This window comes from Trachurus trachurus (assembly GCF_905171665.1).
Source record: "Trachurus trachurus genome assembly, chromosome: 22".
In the NCBI taxonomy this organism is placed as follows: Eukaryota; Metazoa; Chordata; class Actinopteri; order Carangiformes; family Carangidae; genus Trachurus; species Trachurus trachurus.
Genome location: NC_139907.1, coordinates 3,025,839 through 3,049,197, shown reverse-complemented (window position 1 = coordinate 3,049,197; position 23,359 = coordinate 3,025,839). Strand labels below are relative to the sequence as shown.

Sequence of the window (23,359 nt, the reverse complement as noted above, 5' to 3'; positions counted from 1 at the left end):
TCCTCATGAAATGCAAGCATCTTTTCCGTGGGATTCCGTAGGCGACCAGAGCGACGGAGATCCTCCTCTTCAGTATCCTTATCCTTCATCTGTTCGGAGTCTCTGTCGTCTGGAGGCGTCTTTACTGATGCTTCCATGTTGTGAGCAGGTACCACAATCCTTGACCATCACATCAGGTCCCTCTACAGTTGTCCTTGGTCAGCGGCGTGATGTGACGGATGAGGTGAAGCTCTTACTGTAGCATCCCCAGCTAAATGATGGTCGAACTCTCAAACTGATGGTTCACAATGTTTTATTCCTTGGACCGTATTCAATGTAAACACACCGTAAGAGCTATGAAAAGAAGAAAACAAAATACAGTTACCTTTACTCTTACTTGAAATTACCTTTAACTGCCTTTATCACAAACAATCATGTAAGTTGACTCTCTTTTTATCTAATAAACTTATTGTAGACTCACAGGTTTTACTCCATGAATTTAAATATATATTTTAACTGCTACAATTGATATTACAGTCATGAGGGACTGTACAGACTGGTACAGAGGCACGCAGAGGGCCGGATGTGATTCAGTGGCTCTTACTTTGATTCTGCAGCAGGAGGGAGGAAGCCACCGTCTTTCATCAGGAATGAGAAGCTTGTTCCACTGTTGGGATAATGAAAGAATAAAAGGAGGTTTCAGTGCGATATAGAGTAAAAAAAAAAAAGAAAAAAGGTGCAGTGGGGCCGTGATGAATGGGAAATAAAACAATAAACACAATGAGTCAGCCTGCAGATGCTGGAAAAGAACAAGAACATTCATTTTCACTTTTTATCCCGACAGGATGCAGCGTGTTTTCTGTTGGTTATTTCCTGTCACACACACTAACATTACTCTTTGTATTCCTGTTTTTGTCTCATTTGTTTTTTTGTTTTGTTTTTCAGCGTTGCACGAGAAATTCTGTTGTGTTTTTTTTTTATAGGACACTTAAGGGCTCGGTGGCGACTGGCTCAAGTGTTTTCTTTCCAAATCGTCAGGTTCCTTTAGTTTTGTTTATGTGTCTATTTCCAGACGCGGCGGTGGAACAACAAAGCTGAAATATTGTCACCATTCGAGTTATTGAGGCTAACATGTAAACAATCCCCCATCTATTTACACATCCAGAGCTCACAGAGAAACCTGAGGTAGCATGTAGACATCTGCTGCCACTAATTGCAAAGTGTATTGATTTGATCTACATATAAGTGTTAAAACCACAGAGATAGAACACTTACACTGCAAAAACTCTAATGTCTTACAACGAATATTTGTCTTATTTCTAGTCAAAATGTCATTTCTAGTCAAAACAAATCTCATTATACCTAAAATAAGACTCATCACATAAAAAGTAGCTTGTTTTAAGACACTTTTTTTTACTTCTTTCAAGCAGATTTTCACTTGAAATAAGTAGAAAAATCTGATAATGAAGCAAGTTTTTCTTCCTACAAGCACAATAAACTTTTTTCTACTTATTGCAAGTGAAAATGTGGTTGAAACAAGTGAAAATGATCTAAAAACAAGTTCATTTTTTAGGTGATGAGTCTTATTTTAAGTGGAAAGAGATTAGTTCTGACTAGAAATTAGACATTTTGACAAGAAATAAGACAAATACTCTTGGAAAGATTTTGAGTTTTTGCAGTGTAGTAGCTCCTCATCTCACCGTTACCGTTATTTTCACACACATTTGTTTTCCTCTTTGCTATAGCTGCTTGTTGGCTCTTTTTGATTCTTGGGTTTTTCATTATAATAAACGTTACATTGATCATGGACGCTTTGACTGTTTGGACATGTCACAAAAGACGAGCTATACAGTAAGTTCTTGAGCAGCCGCAACAATATGATCTTTGCATTTCTCTTTTCATATCCAAACATGGACCCCAGATTGCATCTAAATATCAGGTGTAAATGAGGTTCATACATGTGCTATTCAAGCTAAAAGAGGCTAATTAAGTTCTGCCGAGCTGCAGAGTCGGGGTTATAAATGCTGCAGCTTAAACAGCTTAGTCATGTTAAGGTGTGCTGATAAGAAAATAAAGAAAAGTATTGATTAACTGAGCTTTAAAAGACACACACACACACATACACACACAAAAGAAAATCAAGGTGAGAAGCAGAGCAGCTTCTTGTGTGAGGCCGAGCTCTGAGGAGAAACACGAGCCGGCCGCCCAGTTGAATAAAGAGTCGATTACAACAGAGCCCAATCATCACAGTGTATCTGATTCACACATTGACCAGAGAATAATGCAGCACGCTTGGATACTCGCACAACAAATGCACAGAGAAAGCACACACACACACACACACACACACATACGGATACACAAAATACACATAGATAAACTCACACACACACTCACACACACACGCCACCCTCTCCGGAGAGGATCGGGTTTCCTTCTGTGTCCAGTGGCTTATTAAACATTAAGCTCAACAGCTTCCCTACAGGAGGGAAGAAAGCTCCCCCCCCCTCCCCCCTCTGCCTCCCCCTCACCTCCCCTCTCTCATTACAGCTGTTGAGGTATGGGACAACAGAAGCGCGGCCTATAACAATGGAGCCAATGGAGGCCGATCGGCCAATCAGTACGTTCGCTGTGGCGTTCACTTCACTTCACTTCACCCCCGGCGACAGCAGGTACATAGGCCTGAGTGGGCCAGATTATAACGCTGTCGTCCTTTTTCCCAAACAAATAAAACTGCCGCTCGGTGGACGTTGACATAACGGAGCAATACACAATACACTCACTGTGGGAAATCAGACTGACACGCACCTGTCGGGATTTCAATATAAAGTTCATAAGACGGCCATAAATCAATTAATTAGTCGCTTAATTATTCAAATTTTACTATAAATGTGAACATTATCTATGTCAAACTTGTCTTTTCACTAACCTTTTTCACAAAAAGTAGGTTGCAATCTTCGACACAACATCCCTGACCTTTAACCTCACAGCTTTTATTCTTCTCCCTGAAAATATCGAATACACCAAACAGAATTTGAGGGAAATGTGTAAAGTGTAGTCATTAAAAAAATACAAAGTCTCTGATTTGAATAATCAACCTTACAGGTACTTAAAAAGGGAAATAAAAACCTTTAAAGTCTGATTTATTATCAGGTGAAACTATGATTTATCCAACAGGAGCACATTGGTCCTATAAGATGTTAAACCTTCAAAAAACATTTTGTGTTTTTACATCTGTATTGGTGATGTTGATTAAATTAACTTTTTTCTTATAACGGTCATCATTTAAAAAAAAAAAAAAGCATTTCCAGGTGAAGTTTATTATTGTCAGTGCATCGGTATCCGTCCTATTCTCCTCTCCGAGCACTGAGGGGGTTTCTCAGCTTCTCAGGTGTTGTGGCGACACTCCCTCAAATGTGTGTGGTTGGTAGTTTGACACCTGATACCTGACAACAAACAAGCAGTGTGTGTGCAATGGATGGCTACACACAAACACAAACACACACACACACACATTCACACACAGGTTGAATAAAGTAAAAACACCAATCAGCTGGGCCTGACCTGGAAGCCTCCACCTAGACAACAGTGCCACCTGCTGGCAGAACCACAAATCGCTATAATACCTACTTTTACTGCTAATAATATATCAAAATTAAATGGAATAACACAACATAACATAAATAAAGAATAAGAAAGTGGCTTTGTTTTTAATAAACTGTGTTTGTTCCATGCAAATAACATCAAAAAGTCTAAATTATGCCCGAGACTGCTGAACAAAATGGCTGTTAACCTGAAGCCAAATGTTGTTGCAATGGGTTCGACTGATTAACACAGTGCAAACAAGCAGCTATGAGTTGGAAGATGCTAATAGGAGAATATAATAGCTTTTTATGAGGAAAGATCTCATCGACTTAAACTAAATAATCAGTAAAACAGTCTAAGAAAAGCACACCCATCTGTGATTCGTTGCTGTAAGTGAGAAATCAGAGCCAAATTCAAAACCTTAAACTCCTTAAAGGTGTACAGAAAAGAAAATTGAATTTAAGCCCACTCTGGGTCATAAAATTAGTGTGATAACTCATCTTTCGACGATGTAGGCCAAACTTTGTGCAAAATTCTATTTTTGAGTAAATCCGGGATGAAAGTGTGTATTTTTTTTTTCGTATTGGATAATGCAGGCGCACAGATTATACGTCAGCCTGTACACGATTCACCAGCCACTGATATTGGATCCGTAATCCGTCATTCAAACGTCTGAGACACGCACACACACACGGAGCTCGGGCTCGCCCCAAGCTTTGAATATCCCGCCCGCTCGATAACGACCAATCAAATTCGTTTTCCTTACTCGGGTAAACTCGTGTTGCAGCTCGTGACAACTCGGCGCGACAAACAGGACAAACGGCCATTTCTGTACACCTTTAAAAAAGCTTCAATATTACAAAAACTGCTACTGACGCCCGCTTTCACTTCACTTCAAACCTCTCGGCCATCATGTGGCTCGTGATCTTCATCCTTGCAACATCTAATTCCAGGAAACATCTAATTCTTCATGATCCTCCTTCCTTCCCCTCCTCCTCCTCTAACAGCACATCCAACATCTCTCCCATTTCCTGTCTGGTCTCAGAGGCTCTCCTCCTCCCTCACCCTCACAGTTAAGGCAGGTATTGGTAAATGAATGCATTAGCGGGCCGCAGACGGGGTGGTGGTGGACCCTTGAATGATCTAATTATCAGTCATATTGGATTAGTCTGACTCAGAGGGCTGAGAAGAGATGACACAAGGCTCCTTCAGGCCCCTTCAATGTCCTCTTGAATCACAGTTTGAACTCTAACAAATGACTCAAGGGGATTTTCAAGACGGACTGATGACCTTCTGTCTTTTACTACAGAAATGAAGGAAGTGAGGCGGTGGGGGGGGGGGGGGGGGGGGGGACAGAGCAGTAGATTCAAGCCATCTATTAGTAGGCCTATTATAGGCTACTATGAAATCTATGACAAACTAAAGCATTGGACAAGAAACTATGGATGAAAATGTGACTTCCACACTTATCAATAAGCTGAATACACATAAAAAAAAATAGCTTACTAGCAGCTATGCAAAAGACTGCCCTTAAAACTATGCTAACACATGACATTAAGTAGAGTTAAGATAATTTCTTCAGGGCACAGCAGCTGAGTTTCTAAAGTACGGGTGAATAAACAGTGTTATCCTGGCTGCTAATTGTTAAAAGGGAAACTAAATGCAACGTATCTTCTTTTGATTATGGTCAAAAAGTGAGAAATGTATTCAGTTCTACAGTAAACAATTGTTGAATGAATTTCATCACATAAGTTAGCTTGTGGAATTTTGTGTAATAGCCTAGCTACTAATTTATACAAACTTTGTGACAGGCCCATAAATAAAGAAAGTCACTGTTACAAATAAAGAGATGAGACCAAGAAACTATTGACCAAGAGTTATATAGGCCTAATAACTCACCTTACTTTGTTGAAGTCCATTTTTCTTTGATGGAAGTGAAGTATCCACAACATATAGCCTGTTGCTAGCTTAATACAAACTGCAAGCTAACGTTTACAGTCTATGAAGCTAACTTAATCCGCTTGACCGGAAATAAGCAAACTTTACAATTTGCGCGATTTATAGATCGTTTTTTAAAGTTTGTATCGTTTGTCGTTAGTTCAGTTTATTACTAACTGCTCATTTCACTTCTTTTTCCTTTTCCAAACACACGATTTAGAGCCCTGTACCTCTTTTGACGGCAGTTCACCTGTTACCATGGTAGCACACTCGGAACTCCGGATTCAGTTCCGGGGCAAGTTGAGTTTGCTAAGTAAAAAAATTTTTTTTTAAAGGTTTGATAAAGATCTTCTGTTGAATAACTATAGGTAATAAGTGCCTTTATACATAACATAATATAAAATGGGATTCATTTTTTGTCAATGTCTTTTTTACTTTATTATTTTGTTTTTATTTATAGAGATAGAGCTATAAAATGATCTATTTTTAACATGTGTTTTTTTTTTTTTAAGTAGCTATTAAGCTTTATTTTGATTGACAGTGATGATATTTTTACTCAATCTCCATCACAGCAGCTCAGAAAAAGGAGACTGTGATCAGAAGTGGAAATAACTAAATGTCTTTGATTAGAACAATAACCCACACACTGTTTATTTAATATTCCCCATGGTTATGAATCATGAATGACTGGAAATGAGTCAGACTGACTCATTTTCTTTCTCTCTGCAGCAGAAACAGTCTGACATTAACTTCACTTTTCTGCATCACATTAAATAAACATTTTGTTTTTATTGCAGTCACATGATCATGTTGTTTATATTTCACCTTGATGAATGGCAGCTGTTTACCTGCAGGTATCAGAGTTATAGGAAATGCATTTGTGAATGTGCTCCTAACATTGTTTGTGGATTTTATTTGCATTTTACACTTACAGTTTTAAGACAGATTTTACAGCAGTTTGTAGAATTACACAAAATACAATGACACATCCCAGACATGTTTAATTTGTTTTTTTTTAATCAAAAGTAGCGTATATCATGAAATATAAACACATTCATCTTAGAAAACACCAGTTTCCGTCCTTGTTAGCCGATCTTTAACAGACATTTTCGACCTGAATGACGACAGTACTGTAGATGTGTTGAGTTTTACGTGTCAGAACTCCATCAGGTGTGTGTACGGTCCATTCGTGTCCAGTTTGAGCACTTGTCTGTTTCCGTACGTCCCGTGTTTGACCGTCACGTCGCCCTCGACTCCCGACAGCTCCTTCTCACACAGAGCGACGAAGGCGGCGTACAGCCTCAGTCCGTCCTCCTTGCCGATGTTGTTGTGGTACTGCATGGCCCGGCCCTTGTTCTTGCCGCCCAGCGTGGCCTGAGGGACGATCAGCAGGCTGCCGGGGAGCTCCAGCACCGACGCCATCTTCCCCGAGTCGGACTCGCACAGCCGCAGGTTGAGCAGAGAGGACACTGGATGGGAAGGACACGGACACGGACACACGACATTTATCACATTTCAGATCTGTTTGAGAGTGAGCGTATAGACAAAGATATTCAATATATGGAAAGATACTCCATGAGAGGCTGCTCCAATGATAGAAATGGTTACACTTCCTGTCTCTCTAAGTGGGCGTGGCCAACCGTCACCCCACCTCATCTGTGAACGCGTGTGTGGATTTATACAATTTGTAGGTAGATGAAAGTGAGATATTTATATTTTCTTATGATAACATTAAATATTTACACTACTAACAGTAGGGGTGGGAGAAAAAAACGATTCACATAGATATCGCGATATCTTTTTTGACGATTTTTAAATCGATTTTTTTTTTCAAAAATCGATTTTTCTTTTTGAAAAAAAAATTTTTTTTTTGAATTTTTTTTTTTTTTTTTGAAATTTTTTAAATATTGTGCAATGTGTATTTGTTAGCCTCTTTTACATACAGAGAGTACAGGCTTTGAAAAGGGTTTAAGTTCACTTTATAATGGAGTATGTTAATTTATAGGCTCCTACAGTATTTGTGTGCAGATAAATGTTAAAAGTGCAGACTAAAAATCGAGAGAATCTGCAATATCGTAGAATCGCAATTTAAATCGAATCACCATCCAAAAAATCGTAGAAGAATCGAATCGGGAGAAAAGCATATCGTCCCAGCCCTAACTAACAGTCATATTTAGCATGAGAAAAATAATTTAAATCATTTTCACGGGAGTTCGCGGCCGTTTGTTTGACGTTGCCTAGGAGATCTGTGCCAAATCTGGCGAGAGTGTGTCGTAGAGACAGAGACAGGTCGTGAACAAAGTGGATTTTCTCCTGATGTGTCCGTCTGAAAATCGCCATTTTCGTGTCAAAATGTTCAGAAGAGATGTGGCTTGTGAAAAATGAGTCCAAAATTTACTTCAGTGACTGTGGGGAGAAAGAATCGACCATAATCTGTGTTCACGTTCAATTTTCCCATTGGAGTCAATACACTCCAGGCTGCCTCTGGTCTACCTAAAGGGGCGTGGCCGAGCAGAAGCCCACGTGACATCATACAGGAAGCTGACTCGTCATGGAAGGTCTTGGTTTATAAACCGTCTTTGGTATAAAGGAGGATAAGTACTGTAGGTCAAAAGGTCAAAAAAGAGGTCACTGACCCATCTTGGGCAGGATGTCGTCTGTGGCTCCTTTGAAGAAACAGATGTAGATCACCATCCCTCTGTCGATCTGAGCAGGAAAACGACATAGCAGTGAGGACCAATCAGAAACTACCTCATCAACACACACGGGGAAATTGGAATAATCATAATTTAAAGATGACATACCACCATCTTCATCAAAAATGGAAACAATGATTGGCTGTTGATCTAGTGCTGCGTTCAAAACATCTCACAACTCGAGGAAAAAACGAGTTCCGAGTTGTGAAAAATGAATTGAACTGCATCAAACTCTGATATTACAGGTCTGAAATTCGGGTATGGCAATTTAGCTGGAGTGAGTTACGACTTCTCGGTAACTTCCGAGTTGTCTTCAACGCAGCATAGTTTTGTTTTTCTTCTTTTTTTTTAATGGATGATTTAAGTTTATATTCTAATCTGCATGTTCTGGTGTGTCTGTGTGCATATTGTTTCCCATACTGTAGCCTACTGTACCTTATTTCTGTCCTTTTATGACATCCTTTGCTTCTGTTTTTTATTAAATACATTAATATTATTACTACAACTTATCCCTGATTTTATTACTACATGATGACTCAATTACTTTTAATTTAATCCGTTTGGTCTATTATTCCCTTTAGTTTTGGTTTCTACACTATACACAGTTATGGTGCTGCTATCAATTATCTAAAGGCCATACAATAAGAAACCAGCTGAAACAACAAAGTGATATCAAGCCACAATTTTAAAATATATTTGATTGACAATGTGTTTTAAGATTCTTCTATGATTCTTCTTTCTATGATTTATTTCATTTTCTGAAATATCCTGTATAAGATTTGTCCACTAGAGTGCAGTGACTCACTACAGTGACCAGTATAACACAGCTTTTCCTGGTTCCTCTCCCATTAGTCCCCTCTCTACTTAATGTCTCAATTTAACTATTTGTATTTTATCACTCATATTAGAAAATGCTTCAACCTGGCTAACAGAGTAAAATTAACCCCTTAACGCGTTGCAGGCCCATAAAAACTATTTCTAAAACATATAATATGAGTTATTATAAGCAGATTGTCTCTCTAATTATAGAACTCATCACCTGGACACTTCAGGTACAGGTGATGCTCATTCATCACGTCACCTGCTCTGACTCACCTGGACAAACTGCGCCTCTGAGTCTGCATCTGCCGGCTTCACCTGCAGCCTGGCCTGCAGACACTGCTGCAGCACCGTCCGAGCCACCGGGCCTTGGCCGCTGCCTCTGTCCGTCATCACGGCTCCGTCCGCCCGGCTGCGACCACACTTCAACCCGGACTCAACTGTCTGTGACCGGCCGGTGTTCACGGTGACCGGACCGCTGCTGGCGGATAAACCCTGTCCTGCTGAAATGTTCAATGACTGAAAAGAGACATCACATGCAACACACTTCCGCAATAACATCAACTAAAGTCACTTCGAACAGATCAAAGCTGCGCATTATTTCCGCATTTCATATATAAAAAGGTTTTAACCGTTAAAGCAGATATCAGTGGAATGTTTTTGTTAATATAAGTCCTAAATAGTCCTATTTTCCGTCAGCAATCACTTACATGAAGTATTTCAGCCTAAACACGAGTCTCTCCGTCACTCTGCTCTGCTGTAACCCGAGGAGAAAATTTTCCTTGTGGGATACAAGTGTTATCCAATGAGGAGAGAGAACGGCATGAAGGGCTGTGTGTGCAGCCAAGGGATGCGCGTGAATGTGGTGACGTAGCACGAGGACCAATTGATGCCTGACAAGGGCGGGGGCTGCTAACTCATGGTGCGTTCAAAGAAACTCGTACTTTGTGTTTTTCCTTCCTGTGAAGTCATACCAGTTCGATCTGGTACGAGTTCACGGGTCGGAAGTTACGAGTGGCCGTTATAGGGAACTTTCACAGACAACAGGATGGTAAAAACACGAGCTACGGGTTACCTGGAACGCTACCAAGTCGTAGTTGTGACTTGAAGCTGTAACTTACGGTTTCAAAAGCCTGCCTTGAACGCAGCATTAGCCGAAACGGCCGTGAAGCTGATATCTGCTTTAATATAATACATCCATGGTTTTAACAGAGCCATCAGTCTAATATTCATATTATCTCAGTCTTATTGTGTCTCTGACATCTTTTTTTTTTTTTTTGCTATGTTTTGGCAAGCCTAATAAAGTGTTAGGCCAAATGAATTTTACTAAAAATGTAAAATAAAATACATTTTTCCATTTTATTTTAATATTTTATAATATATTTTGGACTTGGCTTTGTTTTCCTTTAAGAGTAAGAACTGGGGGGAAAAAGTTTTTATTTAAAAATGCTTTTAACAGATTTTTTATCGTATAGACACAGTCGGCAAGCAAGGAAACGTCACTTCCGGTCAGGGCCGTGGGGGAAAACAAACCGTTTTCCCCATACACACTCATGCAAAAAGGCGGCATTTTAAACCTTTGTCAAACGCTTGTTCGCCGTCCTGTCTTAGTTTTAATCACATGTATATGCTGACAAAGAGCTATATATTAGAAAACTCATCACGATCTGGGTCGATTGCTGTCCGTACATCTTAAAATATAAAGTTTTCACAGCCATAGCCTACACCGAGTCAGCAGGGTCGGCAACCTTCACTTCCGGTCAGAGCGTTACACGTTTGGAGAAGATGAGCGAAGTTCCGATATAAAAGTTCAGGTTGTGGTTTTTGAATTTATTTGCGGTGCAAAATAATACACAATAACTCAGGCAGTGTCTACGAGTGTCTAGAGCCGGCCGGCGGCGACTAAGAGAGCGTCAGAGCCGTGGGGGAAGACAAATATGACTGACTGTGAAATACCTAATATTTTTAAATGTACGGACAACAATCGACCCAGATCGTGATGAGTTTCTAAAAATATAGCTCTCTGTCAGCATATACATGTGATTAAAACTAAGACAGGACGGCGAAAAAGCCTTTGACAAAGGTTTAAAATGCCGCGTTTTTGCATGAGTGTGTATGGGGGACACGGTTTGTTTTCCCCCACGGCCCTAACCGGAAGTGACGTTTCCTTGCTTGCCGACTGTGTCTATCCAAATATTTAGCGTGATTTTTACATGGTATTATCAATTAATCAAACTTTATTTGTAGAGCACTTTCTATACAGGAGGCAGCTCAAAAATCTTTTACTGAATAAAAATGTATATTTCATTTTGCTTTAAAAAAAAAAATATATATATATATATATAATAAAATAAAAAATGTTTTAAAAAAGTTGCTGTTTTTTTATCCTAGGGAATAAACAATATTATATTATATTAATTCAATAAAATAACATAATATTAAATTGTTGTATTAAAACACAATGATTTATTGTTATAATGGCAGTATATGTTTTATTATTGTATAATAAAACATATATAATGTGTATTTATCTGTCTATCGAGTGAAAGCCAAAACAACGCACTATCTCTATGATTGTTATTCTTGAATGAGTATTGTATAATAATGTGTTTGTTTTTAAAAGCAGATTTTTAAAAAATGAAAAGAAAAAAGAGGAGTTTATTCCAGCCCACCACCGCTCATGCGCACATTGCGCAGCCTTGATGCGCAGCAACCAGTCGGGGCGCGCAGCAGCAGCAGCAGCAGCAGCAGCAACGTCCAAACAGCCGAACATGGCTCAGTTCACGTACAGCAGAGCGTCGTATCTCCTGCGGAGCTCCGTGAGCAGAGCTCCGGTGCTACGGACCGGGCCGGAGGCGAAGCACCGACCGGCCTGTTGTTTACAGTTCATCCGCTGCCACCAGGTGAGATTAACGCGGCGCAGGTAGGACAGCGAGCAGCTCCATGTTTGTGCCAAGGTAGACAACAGAACACAAGGAAACAGGAAGTGCTTCTTCAAAGTAAAAGCGCCAGGGCCCAACTTACACTCTTTAAACGAAAAGATATTGCAAGAAACTATCAACAACGTGTATTTTATTTGAATTTATATCGTGTAATATTCTTCACCTGACATATTTACTGTAATATGGGAGGGTTTATATAGTCCTGTGTAAGTCCACGGATATTATTTTGAAGCATGAAGCCGGAAGTGTGTTTGTTTTCCTCCTGAATTGACAAAAGTTTATATTAAACTGTCAGATATTTATACACATCGTGTCCTCAAATACCGTTAACAGCAAATAACTGCTGATATAAATCGGGGCTGTTAAGGTCTAAATTAGGTATTTTTATTATTGTTTGGGCGGAAGTAACGAGTCATGAAGTCTAAAGTGGTGTTTACAGTAGTTCTGTAGAAATGTCAGTGAGTTTTTAAGTGGATTTTGGTCCAGACATGTAGGCTACTCTCCAGGTTTAGACGGTGCCCTGCTGGAGGAGGATAAATACCTGACACAGTAGTAAAGCACCAGGAATTGATTCTTAACCTATTAATAAAGTGATTAGTTAATGCCTTTATAAAGAGTGTGTTGTTAGGAAGTGGTAGGCTACTGGATAATTTAAAGGGATAGTAGCATTTTTTTTAAAGTGGGGTTGTATGATCTACAAATAGCCCCTAAGTACTTTAATTGCAGTAGAAGACTCCCTGCACTCCTCCCGTTAGCAACGCCAGCCCATAATAGCCCTGCCCAGAGATTTACAACATACATTGTTGTGAATGGACCCAAAGAAACGGCCTATTTTCACGGCCTAAAAGAGGTTTTACCTGAAAAAAAAATACAGTTCCATTGTTCACTATAATATATTTTTTTCCAGCCCCTCAAAGTGCAGGAAAAACGCAGTTTTTATTTGGACCTAACCAGTAGTCGAGTTGTAAAAAAAATTCAGGGGGGATGGTCAATTTTTTCACCTTAAGAAAAAGGGGGGGGGGGGGGGGGGGGGTAGTGTAATTCATGTAAATTATATTATATAATTTATTATTTTAAAATTATAAATCATATATAGACTATTCTTTTTATTTTATTATTATAATGGAGCTTCTCCACTAGCACCAACTCAGCTGGGCTTTACTTGATTTGCCATCTTTCTAAAGCACTGTCGAGGGGTCTGGGGGCACTACCCCAGAAAAAAATTGTGATTTTTAACACATAAATGAGGCATTCTGGTGTACTCTGAGGAGAAAATAAAGGGAAAAGGCAACATTGCTTCAGATTTAAGAAAGCCCAATTAGTAGGCCTACTGACTAAGGTCCCTTTCATTGTAATGACAAGAATGGCTAAAGTGTATGAAAGTGAACTCAGAACTGGTCTAGTGTGGAGCTGTGGCTGGAGAGCAAAAACAAAAGTCATTTGTTAAATCTTGGCCTGGTCCTGGTTTCCTCTGCTTCACCATGGAGCTCTTTCAGGTCACACTGTCTTCTTCCACCACGTCTGCCCTATTCTCATCTCTATCAGATATTAAATATGAAGGGAGGCTCCCACATGAGCGACCGAGAATAGTCACTCCTCGCGCTCATAGAAGTTAGAAAAATGTAAACACACTAACGTCAGCGGGTCACTTGCAGCACCACGCCGGACCGGGCCGGTCCACTGACCCACCGGCGGTCTGCCCCTGCTGGCGCGAGTCACCACGATTGCAGAAACTTCTCCCCCTTTCCCATTCTGATGATTCGGAACCGCTCGGAACGCTATCGCTAGAGTTCAGATTGTCACCTTGGTTACCTGGCTGTTAACAAATAAAACACGGAGGCGCTTCTACAACACTTCTCTCTGATTGGTCGTGGCGTCGTGCCTGTGTTGCATTCACTGTGACCAGGAAATTACAAAACTACCTTCTCAGTTAATGTGCGCTTCTGTTTAACTCCGTCTAGAAAACATCCTGGACCTGGGCTATATAAGAAATGTTCGGGGCTAGAGCCGGGAAGCCCAGGCCAGGCGACAGCCTTAATATAATTATAGTTATGTCCAACATTTAATGTAAAAAGGGGATGGACAGGGGGGATGGCATTTTTACAGGGGGGATGATTTTGATCGTTTTTATTTCAGGGGGGATGCCATCCCCCCCCATCCCCCCTCAACTCGACTACTGGACCTAACCAACTGCTGATCGGCGGGCGCTAACCCTGGGCGGAGGGATACGTGAGTTGGTTGGGTCCAAATAAAAACAGAGTTTTTCCTGCACTTTGAAGGGCTGGAAAAAATTATATTATAGTGAACAATGGAACTGTGTATTTTTTTTACACGTAAAACCTATTTTAGGCCGCGAAAATAGGCCGTTTCTTTGGGTCTGTTCACAACACTGTATGTTGTAAATCTCTGAGCAGGGCTATCGGCTGGCGTTGCTAACGGGAGGAGTGCAGAGAGTCTTCTACTGCAATTAAAGTACTTAGGGACTATTTGTAGATCATACAACCCCACTTTTAAAAAAAATGCTACTATCCCTTTAACTTCTAGAGTCTGTAAATAAGACACAACATCAGTGTTTTTATTAGTTTGCACTGGCTTTACATTCTGTCAATTTAGTGTTGCCTTCCTCAACAGCAAACAGTGATAAATTCTGAACCTTGTTGTGTTTTTGGTTTATTTTTCAGCGTGTTTCAGAACCTGAATTATGATTTGTCTCTCTGAAAGTCATTTTTACCTAACAGATGATAAAGGAACAGCCGTTAAAGTTAGTTTTGGATTTGTTTAATTGTTGTTGTTGTTGCGCTGCAGAGGTCGGTGGACAGTAAGGCCTTACAGGAGAGGCAGAAGCAGCAGATGGCCAAAGGTCTCCCCAAACAGAAGCCCATCACGGGGGTCAAACAGGTCATCGTCGTGGCCTCGGGGAAAGGCGGTGTGGGCAAGTCCACCACGGCGGGTAAAACATGAACTTCCTGCTGAAATATGAGGAAACTGAACTGAAGAACTCCTCCTGTGTCGTCTTTATTCTTCCAAAGCTTTAAGTCTCCACACTGCAAAAACTCAAAATCTTAACAAGAATATTTGTCTTATTTCTAGTCAAAACAAATCTCATTATACTTAAAATAAGACTCATCACATTAAAAAGTAGCTTGTTTTTAGACACTTTTTTTTACATCTTTCAAGCGTATTTTCACTTGAAATAAGTAGAAAAATCTGATAGTGGAGCAAGCTTTTCTTTCTTATTACAAGCACAAAAAACTTAGCCTGATGCATCAGCCGCTTACTTCATTACATTTCATATAGCGGTCTGAACACGAGCCATAGGGATTCGTTTGCTTCCGGGAGGCGGTTGCTTACATTTGCTTCAACTAATCGCTGCTGCTTGGTGGTCACGTGTGCTATACACCGGTTAAGCTCATAGGTTAATCTTGAGCGCTTGAGTTCAACGTCATCGCCTTCACTTACCCGTCTGTTCGCTGATTGGTCCGTCCGCTCTGGCGGACGGAGCAAACCGAAACGCATTGCTAGTGTCCTGACTACATGTTTGAGGCAAATGAAATTTGCCGGAACCAGTAGGCGGCGCTAGCCTGGCTACAAAAAACTTGCTTTCACTGGCAGATTTTTCTACTTATTTCAAGTGAAAATTAGTTTGAAACAAATGAAAATGATCTAAAAACAAGTTCATTTTTAGGTGATGAGTCTTATTTTAAGTGAAAACAGTTTAGTTTTGACTAGAAATGAGACATTTTGACAAGAAATACAAAAAAAAGACAAACATTCTTGGAAAGACTTTGAGTTTTTGCAGTGCAGTCAGAGATTATTCATGTGTGTTTTTCTGTCTCTGCAGTGAATTTAGCTCTGGGTCTAACGGCCAACGATCCAGTAAGGACTCGCCATCATTCATCACACATTAATAACTGTGTTATATGTCTAATTATGTGTCTGAATTGTCAAAAACACAACAGAATCACACTGTATGTAAAATCTATAATAGCCATGCTATAGTATTTTACCTTTTAAACACTAGCTAAGTCATTTTTCATAATCTGAGCAAAAACCCAAACAAACAAAGAGATAAAGGTACCACAATACAAAGAAAAGTTTGTGGTTTTGAGTAAAATTTGCAAAGAATAACTAGTTATAACTGTATTTTTTGGTATTTTCTGGTATATATCTCTCTCTCTCTGTCTCTCTAGTCGAAGTCCGTCGGTCTGTTGGACGCCGACGTCTACGGCCCGTCCATCCCCAAACTGATGAACCTGAAGGGAAACCCGGAGCTCAGTGACAGTACGACAGCGACAGAGTTCACACAGAGACACTGCTGTTAATGTTGTTGTTGATTCAACTGTTAACAAAAGGTTTTCTGTCTGTTTCCTCATAGACAACCTGATGATCCCACTCACCAACTATGGGATTCCATGGTGAGTAGGTCTGACTCTGCACGATATCAACTAAATGTCCGACGTGCGATGACACTGTTAACTGTTGCAATGACGATATGACTTAGACAGTACGATAAATAAATCATCAAATATTCAGGTTGTTGCATATTAACTATACAGTTCCTGTGTGTTTCTGAAAACGACTCAAATCTTTTTTGCGTTTACATTGATCTTAATTCATCTGTATCAGTTTTTTTCTTTTGCTTCGCTTTCTTTTCTCACCTCTTTCCATTTATTTATTTAGCGTTGTTATCATTACTACTACTATTATTTTTACTATCATCATCTCCTCTTATCTTTATATCTTTTCTTTTTTTTAATTTCATTTTAATTTAAATTTTCTCTACCTTGCACAAGGTACAGTATGTGATTATTATTTCTTCACTGTGTTTCAATTATTCGTTAGGTCAAGGTGAGGTCGGGTTTCAGACATTTTTTCTTTTCGTATCTTTCTCATTAGTAAGAGAGATAAGTAAATGTTTTGTTCTATTTTATATGTGCAAATAAATAAAGTAAAATAAGTCTAAACAAAACATACTCATCGTATTTCAGGAAACCTTTAGTAATGTCTTTATCGTGCATGTTGACATCGTGATGATGACGATGAAAATAAGATTAATCGTGCAGCTCTAACGGCGACTTCTCTTTAAAGGGATAGTTCAACATTTTGGCAAATTGGCCCATCGCCATAATCCCTATAGTCATAGCAGTAGGTTTGTTACCTTTAATTGTCGGTGCAAGCTATTTTTAGAACGGCGGAGCAGAGCCGTGAGCTGCTCAGAGCTACGCTACGGAGGCTCATTATGGGATTTCTTGGTTTCCCTCATCAAACTCATCAAATACACAATCCAACAACTCCACAACGCTCTGGTGGACAAGTTGTGAGCTGCACATTCACCACACTATGAGATAATAACACAACGTTACCACACAGAGTTGTTTTAGAGGGAAATAGATGCAAAACCGCTGATGCGCGTTGCCTTCAGGTACAGTTTTTCAGCAAGCAGGCTCTGTATTTACCCTGTATTTACCTCGAAAACGGCTCAGTTTCGTAACGTTTCGTTATTATCTCATAGCGTGGTGAATGTGCAGGTCACAACTTGTCCACGAAAGCGTTTTGGAGTTTTTAGATTTTGTATTTGATGAGTTTGATGAGGGAAACCAAGAAATTCCTTTAGCCTCCGTAGCGTAGCTCTGAGCAGCTCACGGCTCTGCTCCGCCGTTCTAAAAACAGCTTGCACCGACAATTAAAGCTAACGAACCTACTGCTATGACTATAGGGGTTATGGCAATGGGCCAATTTGCCAAAATTTTGAACTATCCCTTTAACTCCTCCTCCTCCTCCTCCTCTTCCTCCTCCTCCTGCTCCTCCTCAGCATGTCGATGGGTTTCCTGGTGGAGGACGTGGCTCCCATCGTGTGGAGGGGGCTGATGGTGATGTCAGCGATAGAGAAGCTGCTCAGACAGGTGAGGACCGGTCGATCACACAGTCAGGTCGGACAGTGAGGTTCAGTTAGAGTCAACTGCATCACCTGTGTGTGTGTGTGTGTGTGTGTGTGTGTGTGTGTGTGTGTGTGTGTGTGTGTGTGTGTGTGTGTGTGTGTGTGTGTGTGTGTGTGTGTGTGTGTGTGTGTGTGTGTGTGTAGGTGGACTGGGGCTCTCTGGACTACCTGGTGGTGGACATGCCCCCGGGGACAGGAGACGTCCAGCTGTCGATCTCCCAGAACATCCCAGTCGCAGGTGAGTCACAACGACACACTAAGGCTGCACTCATCTACATAAAACACTGCTATCTGTGTAAATTACAAAAACCCTTAATTGTTATTGGTGCACTTCAAATTGTTGTTGCAATCTATTTTAAAAAATCCAAAAAAACAGAAGCCTAGATGACATTCAGTATCCTACTTTGTACTTTTATCAGTTTGAATATTAAGTATAAATCAACCCCAAGCTGCACTTTTAGCTGAATTTGGTGCCATTTCAGATTAAAAATCATAATTGGATAAAAACATATCAGGCGAGGACAGTGGTTCCCAACCTTTTTTGGCTCGTGACCCCATTTTGACATCACAATTTTCTGGCGTCAGGCGTTTCTGGCAATCAAAACGCGCCAGCTCAGATATTTTTATATGCTGCATTTTATTTGAACTTGATTTATATTTGAGAAAGTGAAAGTATAGATACAGTTGTTTAAGATTTTGTGTGGTGTTTTTAATCATAATTTAAAAAAGAATAATAATTAGTTAAAAAAAAAAAATTATCAGCAATTTTTTTTTATCAAGGGTCAGGCGACTTAATTTGAATTTCCCAAGACTGAAAATCACTGGGCTAGAATGATGATCCATAATTTCAGATTAGGAAATGAAATAAATTGATGGATGTTTCGGCCGGCCCTGCTCACACACTCTACATAATGTATATCAATCTTAACTTATAATCATATAATCAGTGTCTAAAAGTCTGTTTGAAAGCTCACAGCGTTGAGTTAATGAGGATCAGAGTGAGTTTTAATCCCAGGGATTTGTCTCTCAGGCTGCTCTGCCTTACTGATGGAGTTATTTACTTTAGTTAGAAATGACTCATCTGTGTTTTTAGCTACAGTAATATCGCCTTGAAGTGAACAGAAACAAAAACTGTGTTAGAGATTCGTTTCTATTGTCTGTTTATTATTTTAACCTTCGTGACTCTTTCAGTTTGACGCTTACGCCCACACTCAGTGTAAAGTGAAGTCATGTGACCTTGAACTTTTTTCTTTTTTTTTTGCGGTGAAGGAGCCGTCATCGTGTCGACGCCTCAGGACATCGCTCTGCTGGACGCTCGCCGAGGAGCCGAGATGTTCAAGAAAGTTCATGTGCCGGTAACGTGTGTGTGTGTGTGTGTGTTTGATTGAAGTGATCTGTGTGTTAAACTCACAGTAAAGTTGAAGGACTCTGCTGTGCTTCCTGTTTTTTTTCCTGCAGGTTCTGGGTCTGGTGCAGAACATGAGCGTCTTCCAGTGTCCCAACTGTCAACACCAGACTCACATCTTCGGCTCCGACGGCGCCCGGCAGCTCGCCGACTCTCTGGGAGTCCGGTTCTTAGGTAGGAGGATCTTCGGGACCTGGACTGGACCGAGGTTTTGATGTTCTGTTCTCGTTTGTTCTGGATGTTTTTCTGATGGATCTGGTCTCCGTCTCCTCCAGGCGACGTCCCTCTGCACCTCAACATCAGAGAGATGTCAGACAGAGGACGGCCGGTGGTCGTCTCCTCCCCAGACAGCCCAGAGGTCTCTGCTCTCTTCTATTCTATTCTATTTGTTCTACTCTAATCTGTTCTGTTCTATGATATGATATTTTATTATATTATGTTCTATTCTATTCTATTCTATTCTATTCTGCTCTAATCTGTTCTGCTCTAATCTGTTCTGTTCTATATATGTTATGGTCTATATTATTATGCTCTATTCTATCATGTTCTATTCTATTTTATTATGTTCTATTCTATCATGTTCTAGAACATGAACTATGTTCTATTCTATTGTTCTATGTTCTATTCTCATGTTCTATTCTATTATATTCTAATTTGTTCTGTTCTATGATATTATATAGGACGAATCGCCTTGTTGTTTACAACTACTTCCGGGTAGAAAACCAGCATGAGAACAATAGTGACGGACGAGAGTTTCTCTATATTTATCTCATTTTTCACGTCACTATATCACCGTTTAGACTAATCTGATGTTGTAAAGTCTATAAAACCAATGAGTGGACAAACATTACTATTTATGTGTGCACATTTTTGTAATTAGTCATGGTTATCATAGATTAGCCGGGCTAATGGTTAGCTACCTGTTTAACTTTAATAACTCAGTGACTCAATAAACGGTCCATGAAAAAATATTTTGTCCAGTGGATATCTGAGTTACAACATGACTGAGCTAACTGGAGTAGTTTCATGTCGTGTCCCACAACGGGAGGGTTTTAACAGCTGACGTCCTGCTGTTAGCTTAGCTACCGCCGTTAGCTTAGCTACCGTTAGCTGTCCCTGTCAGCTGAGCCACTGATGCTTTCTAGACACTGTGATTCCCCCAAAACTGAATAAATACAACACATAGCAACACGAAACACACACACATAAATAGTAATGTTTCTTCAATCATTTCAGATTTGTCTAAACGGTGATAGGGCGTGAAAAATATGATATATATATAGCTAAACTCTCGTTCGTTACTATTGATCTCATTCAAATTACGTGCTGGTTTTCTACCTGGAAGTAGAATGTAACAAGGTGATTCGGTCTATTCTATCATGTATTTTATCATTTATTCTATCATGTTCCGCTCTAATCTGTCCTGTTCTATTCTATTATGTTCTGTTCTATAATATTATGTTCTATTCTATTCTATTTCATCATGTTCTATTTTATTCTATTATCTTCTATTCTATTACGTTCTATTCCATTCTTTCCTATTCTATTATGTTTTATTCTATTCTGCTCTGTTCTACTTTACATTCTATTATGTTCTGTTATAAATCTTCTATTCTGCTCCATTTTATTTACCTCCATCTATTCTATTATTTTGTGAGGTTTCTATTCTATTCTGTTCTACTATGTTCTATTCTACTCTAATCTACTCTCTCTGCTGTGTGTGTCTGTGCAGGCGGAGGCGTATAGGAAGGTGGCGTCTGCTGTGGTTCAGAGGCTGGAGGAAGTCGACACTTGACTGACAGGACGTGGACTGTTACGCACACATACACACACTTAGAGACTCATAATAAACACAGTATTATATACATACACGTGTATGTAGGCCTGTGAACACACATATTACCAGAACTTAGACAGAAACACAAAGCTCTCCGCTGTCGTATAACGCACAATCCAGTTTATACTGTTTACTACAGGAAATCTGACTTATTTAGTTTTGTGATGATATTTAATACAACTGAAGTGAACTCAGTTCTGTTCATGATTTACTGAAGATTATATTGTGAAATGTTTAAAACAACTGAATATTGACCTCAACGTTGTAATGGAGTCAAAATAAATCACAATAAAATAAAAGATAAAAAAGTCGAAGACACTTTCTATTCTGTACATTGAACTTTAACTTGATATATTTCATTTTTTCCATTGATTAAATCCACTATAATGAAAGTGAAAAAAAATATTTGGTATTTGACCAAACAGTACACATATGGACTGTTTCTCTAATTTGATTTAATGAGTGAAACTCATATCATCAACAGACTGGTAAAAATAATGAGTCATTACATACAAATGGAGGTTTATAATAAAACAGCTGCTGGGTGCTTTTATTCTGGAGGGGCTCCAGCACCGTGCAGTTTGACGAGTGGACACCAGAGGCCGCTTCACTACAGCTTTTTATTTTACATTACATAAAAACATTTTTACTTGATAATGGATGTGTTGGATTAACAGGAAAGTGTGTGAGTGATCAATAATCTTGATTGATCAGTAATTTATTGACACCTAATTATTGATATCTGAATATTTGAAATAACAAAATGAAAACACAGAAACTTTTATCTGACGGAGACAATGATGAAGAAAAACTTTGCTCAGATATACAGCGGGGAAAATAAGTATTGAACACGTCAACATTTTTCTCAGAAAATATATTTCTAATAGAGCTATTGACATGAAATTTTCACCAGATGTCGGCATCAACCCAAGTAATGCACACATACAAAGAAATCCGAACATTAATGTCCATAAATTAAGTTATGTGCAATAAAGTGAAATGACACAGGGAATAAGTATTGAACACATGAAGAAAAGGAGGGGCAAAAAGGTATGGAAAGCCAAGAAAGCAGCTGGAGTTTGTCAGTATTTATCACAATAAGTAATGCACTCAACCGCCATGGCCTCCATGCACGCACACCATGCAAGAAATGGAGGCCATGGCAGTTGAGTGCATTACTTATTGTTTTCTACGAAACAACTGTACCTGCTGATCCCAGGTCTTTCTGAAGCTCTCCACCAGTGGTCCTGGACTGGACTTCTGTCTGAAATCAGCTCTTACAGCTCTTAGACGGCTCTTTGCTATTACCTATCATGCAATTCTTATTGTCTGACACCTTGTTGGTGAGAAACCTTTTTAAAAGGCATCAATCAGGACTAAACCAGCAGATATTACTTTGCACTGATAGGAGACAGGATTACATTCTAAATACTGACAAACTCCAGCTGCTTTCTTGGCTTTCCATACCTTTTTTCCCCTCCTTTTCTTCATGTGTTCAATACTTATTCCCTGTGTCATTTCCCTTTATTACACATAACTTAATTTATGGACATTAATGTTCGGATTTCTTTGTATGTGTGCATTACTTGGGTTGATGCCGACATCTAGTGAAAATGTCATGTCAATAGCTCTATTAGAAGTATATTTTCTGAGAAAAATGTTGACGTGTTCAATACTTATTTTCCCCGCTGTAGATAGATCTGTTTTTGTTTTGAGTTGCACGAGGTCACGTGACCGTTTCCAGAAGGGGGAGGAGTCAGTGATGTCACCACCAGACTGAGACTGTGGTTCACAATCGACGTTTGCTTCACACAAGAGTTCGCCAGGAACTGTTGACCACAGCTGTGAAACGTCTCAGTGTGTGGGCGCAGAACAACACCCTCAGCCTGGGAGCACACACAGACACACACAACACACACACACACACACACACACACACACAGGGGGAGGGGGGGGGGGTTTCTCTGGAGAGGTGACAGGAATGAGCAGACAATAACTCGCCTCATCTGGGAAAATCTCTCTTTCAGTCTTTTGTGTGTATTTTAAGTGTGTGTGTGCGTGTGTGAGTCAGCCCACACTCTTGATTCCTGGCTGGAGGTGTGACTGGCAGTTTGCCTTGAGGAGGGACGGCCAGGGAGACACACACACTGAGACACATTGACACATACACATATTAAAACAAAGGCACACACAGAGGGATGCAGAAACACATATTGTACA

The 23,359-nt window shown here is 39.8% G+C and overlaps 2 protein-coding genes across 2 annotated transcripts; one reads left to right on the top strand and one right to left on the bottom strand.

The window, feature by feature from the left end:
* Positions 1 to 6,398: 6,398 nt before the first annotated feature.
* dtd2 (D-aminoacyl-tRNA deacylase 2) lies at positions 6,399 to 9,536 on the bottom strand. Its single transcript, XM_083998080.1, has 3 exons — positions 9,294 to 9,536; positions 8,139 to 8,208; positions 6,399 to 6,971 (listed from the first exon to the last, which is right to left on the bottom strand). Exons 1-3 carry the CDS (start codon positions 9,408 to 9,410, stop codon positions 6,658 to 6,660), a joined length of 501 nt encoding a protein of 166 aa, XP_083854206.1. The 5' UTR covers positions 9,411 to 9,536; the 3' UTR covers positions 6,399 to 6,657.
* A 2,216-nt stretch (positions 9,537 to 11,752) lies between these two features.
* On the top strand, positions 11,753 to 21,679 carry nubpl (nucleotide binding protein-like). The gene is made up of 11 exons (XM_083998830.1): positions 11,753 to 11,920; positions 14,765 to 14,909; positions 15,801 to 15,835; positions 16,150 to 16,240; positions 16,335 to 16,374; positions 17,772 to 17,862; positions 18,042 to 18,135; positions 19,167 to 19,252; positions 19,356 to 19,476; positions 19,578 to 19,660; positions 21,035 to 21,679. Exons 1-11 carry the CDS (start codon positions 11,789 to 11,791, stop codon positions 21,095 to 21,097), a joined length of 981 nt encoding a protein of 326 aa, XP_083854956.1. The 5' UTR covers positions 11,753 to 11,788; the 3' UTR covers positions 21,098 to 21,679.
* Positions 21,680 to 23,359: the final 1,680 nt, after the last annotated feature.

Coding starts and splice junctions, on each gene's coding strand:
- dtd2 (XM_083998080.1), bottom strand. CDS start 9,410: ATGACGGACAGAGGCAGCGGCCAAGGCCCGGTGGCTCGGACGGTGCTG. Junction 8,209..9,293: donor CAGAGGCGCAGTTTGTCCAG/GTGAGTCAGAGC, acceptor TTTCCTGCTCAG/ATCGACAGAGGGATGGTGAT. Junction 6,972..8,138: donor CGACATCCTGCCCAAGATGG/GTCAGTGACCTC, acceptor CTTCCCATCCAG/TGTCCTCTCTGCTCAACCTG.
- nubpl (XM_083998830.1), top strand. CDS start 11,789: ATGGCTCAGTTCACGTACAGCAGAGCGTCGTATCTCCTGCGGAGCTCC. Junction 15,836..16,149: donor GTCTAACGGCCAACGATCCA/GTAAGGACTCGC, acceptor CTGTCTCTCTAG/TCGAAGTCCGTCGGTCTGTT. Junction 18,136..19,166: donor CCAGAACATCCCAGTCGCAG/GTGAGTCACAAC, acceptor TTTGCGGTGAAG/GAGCCGTCATCGTGTCGACG.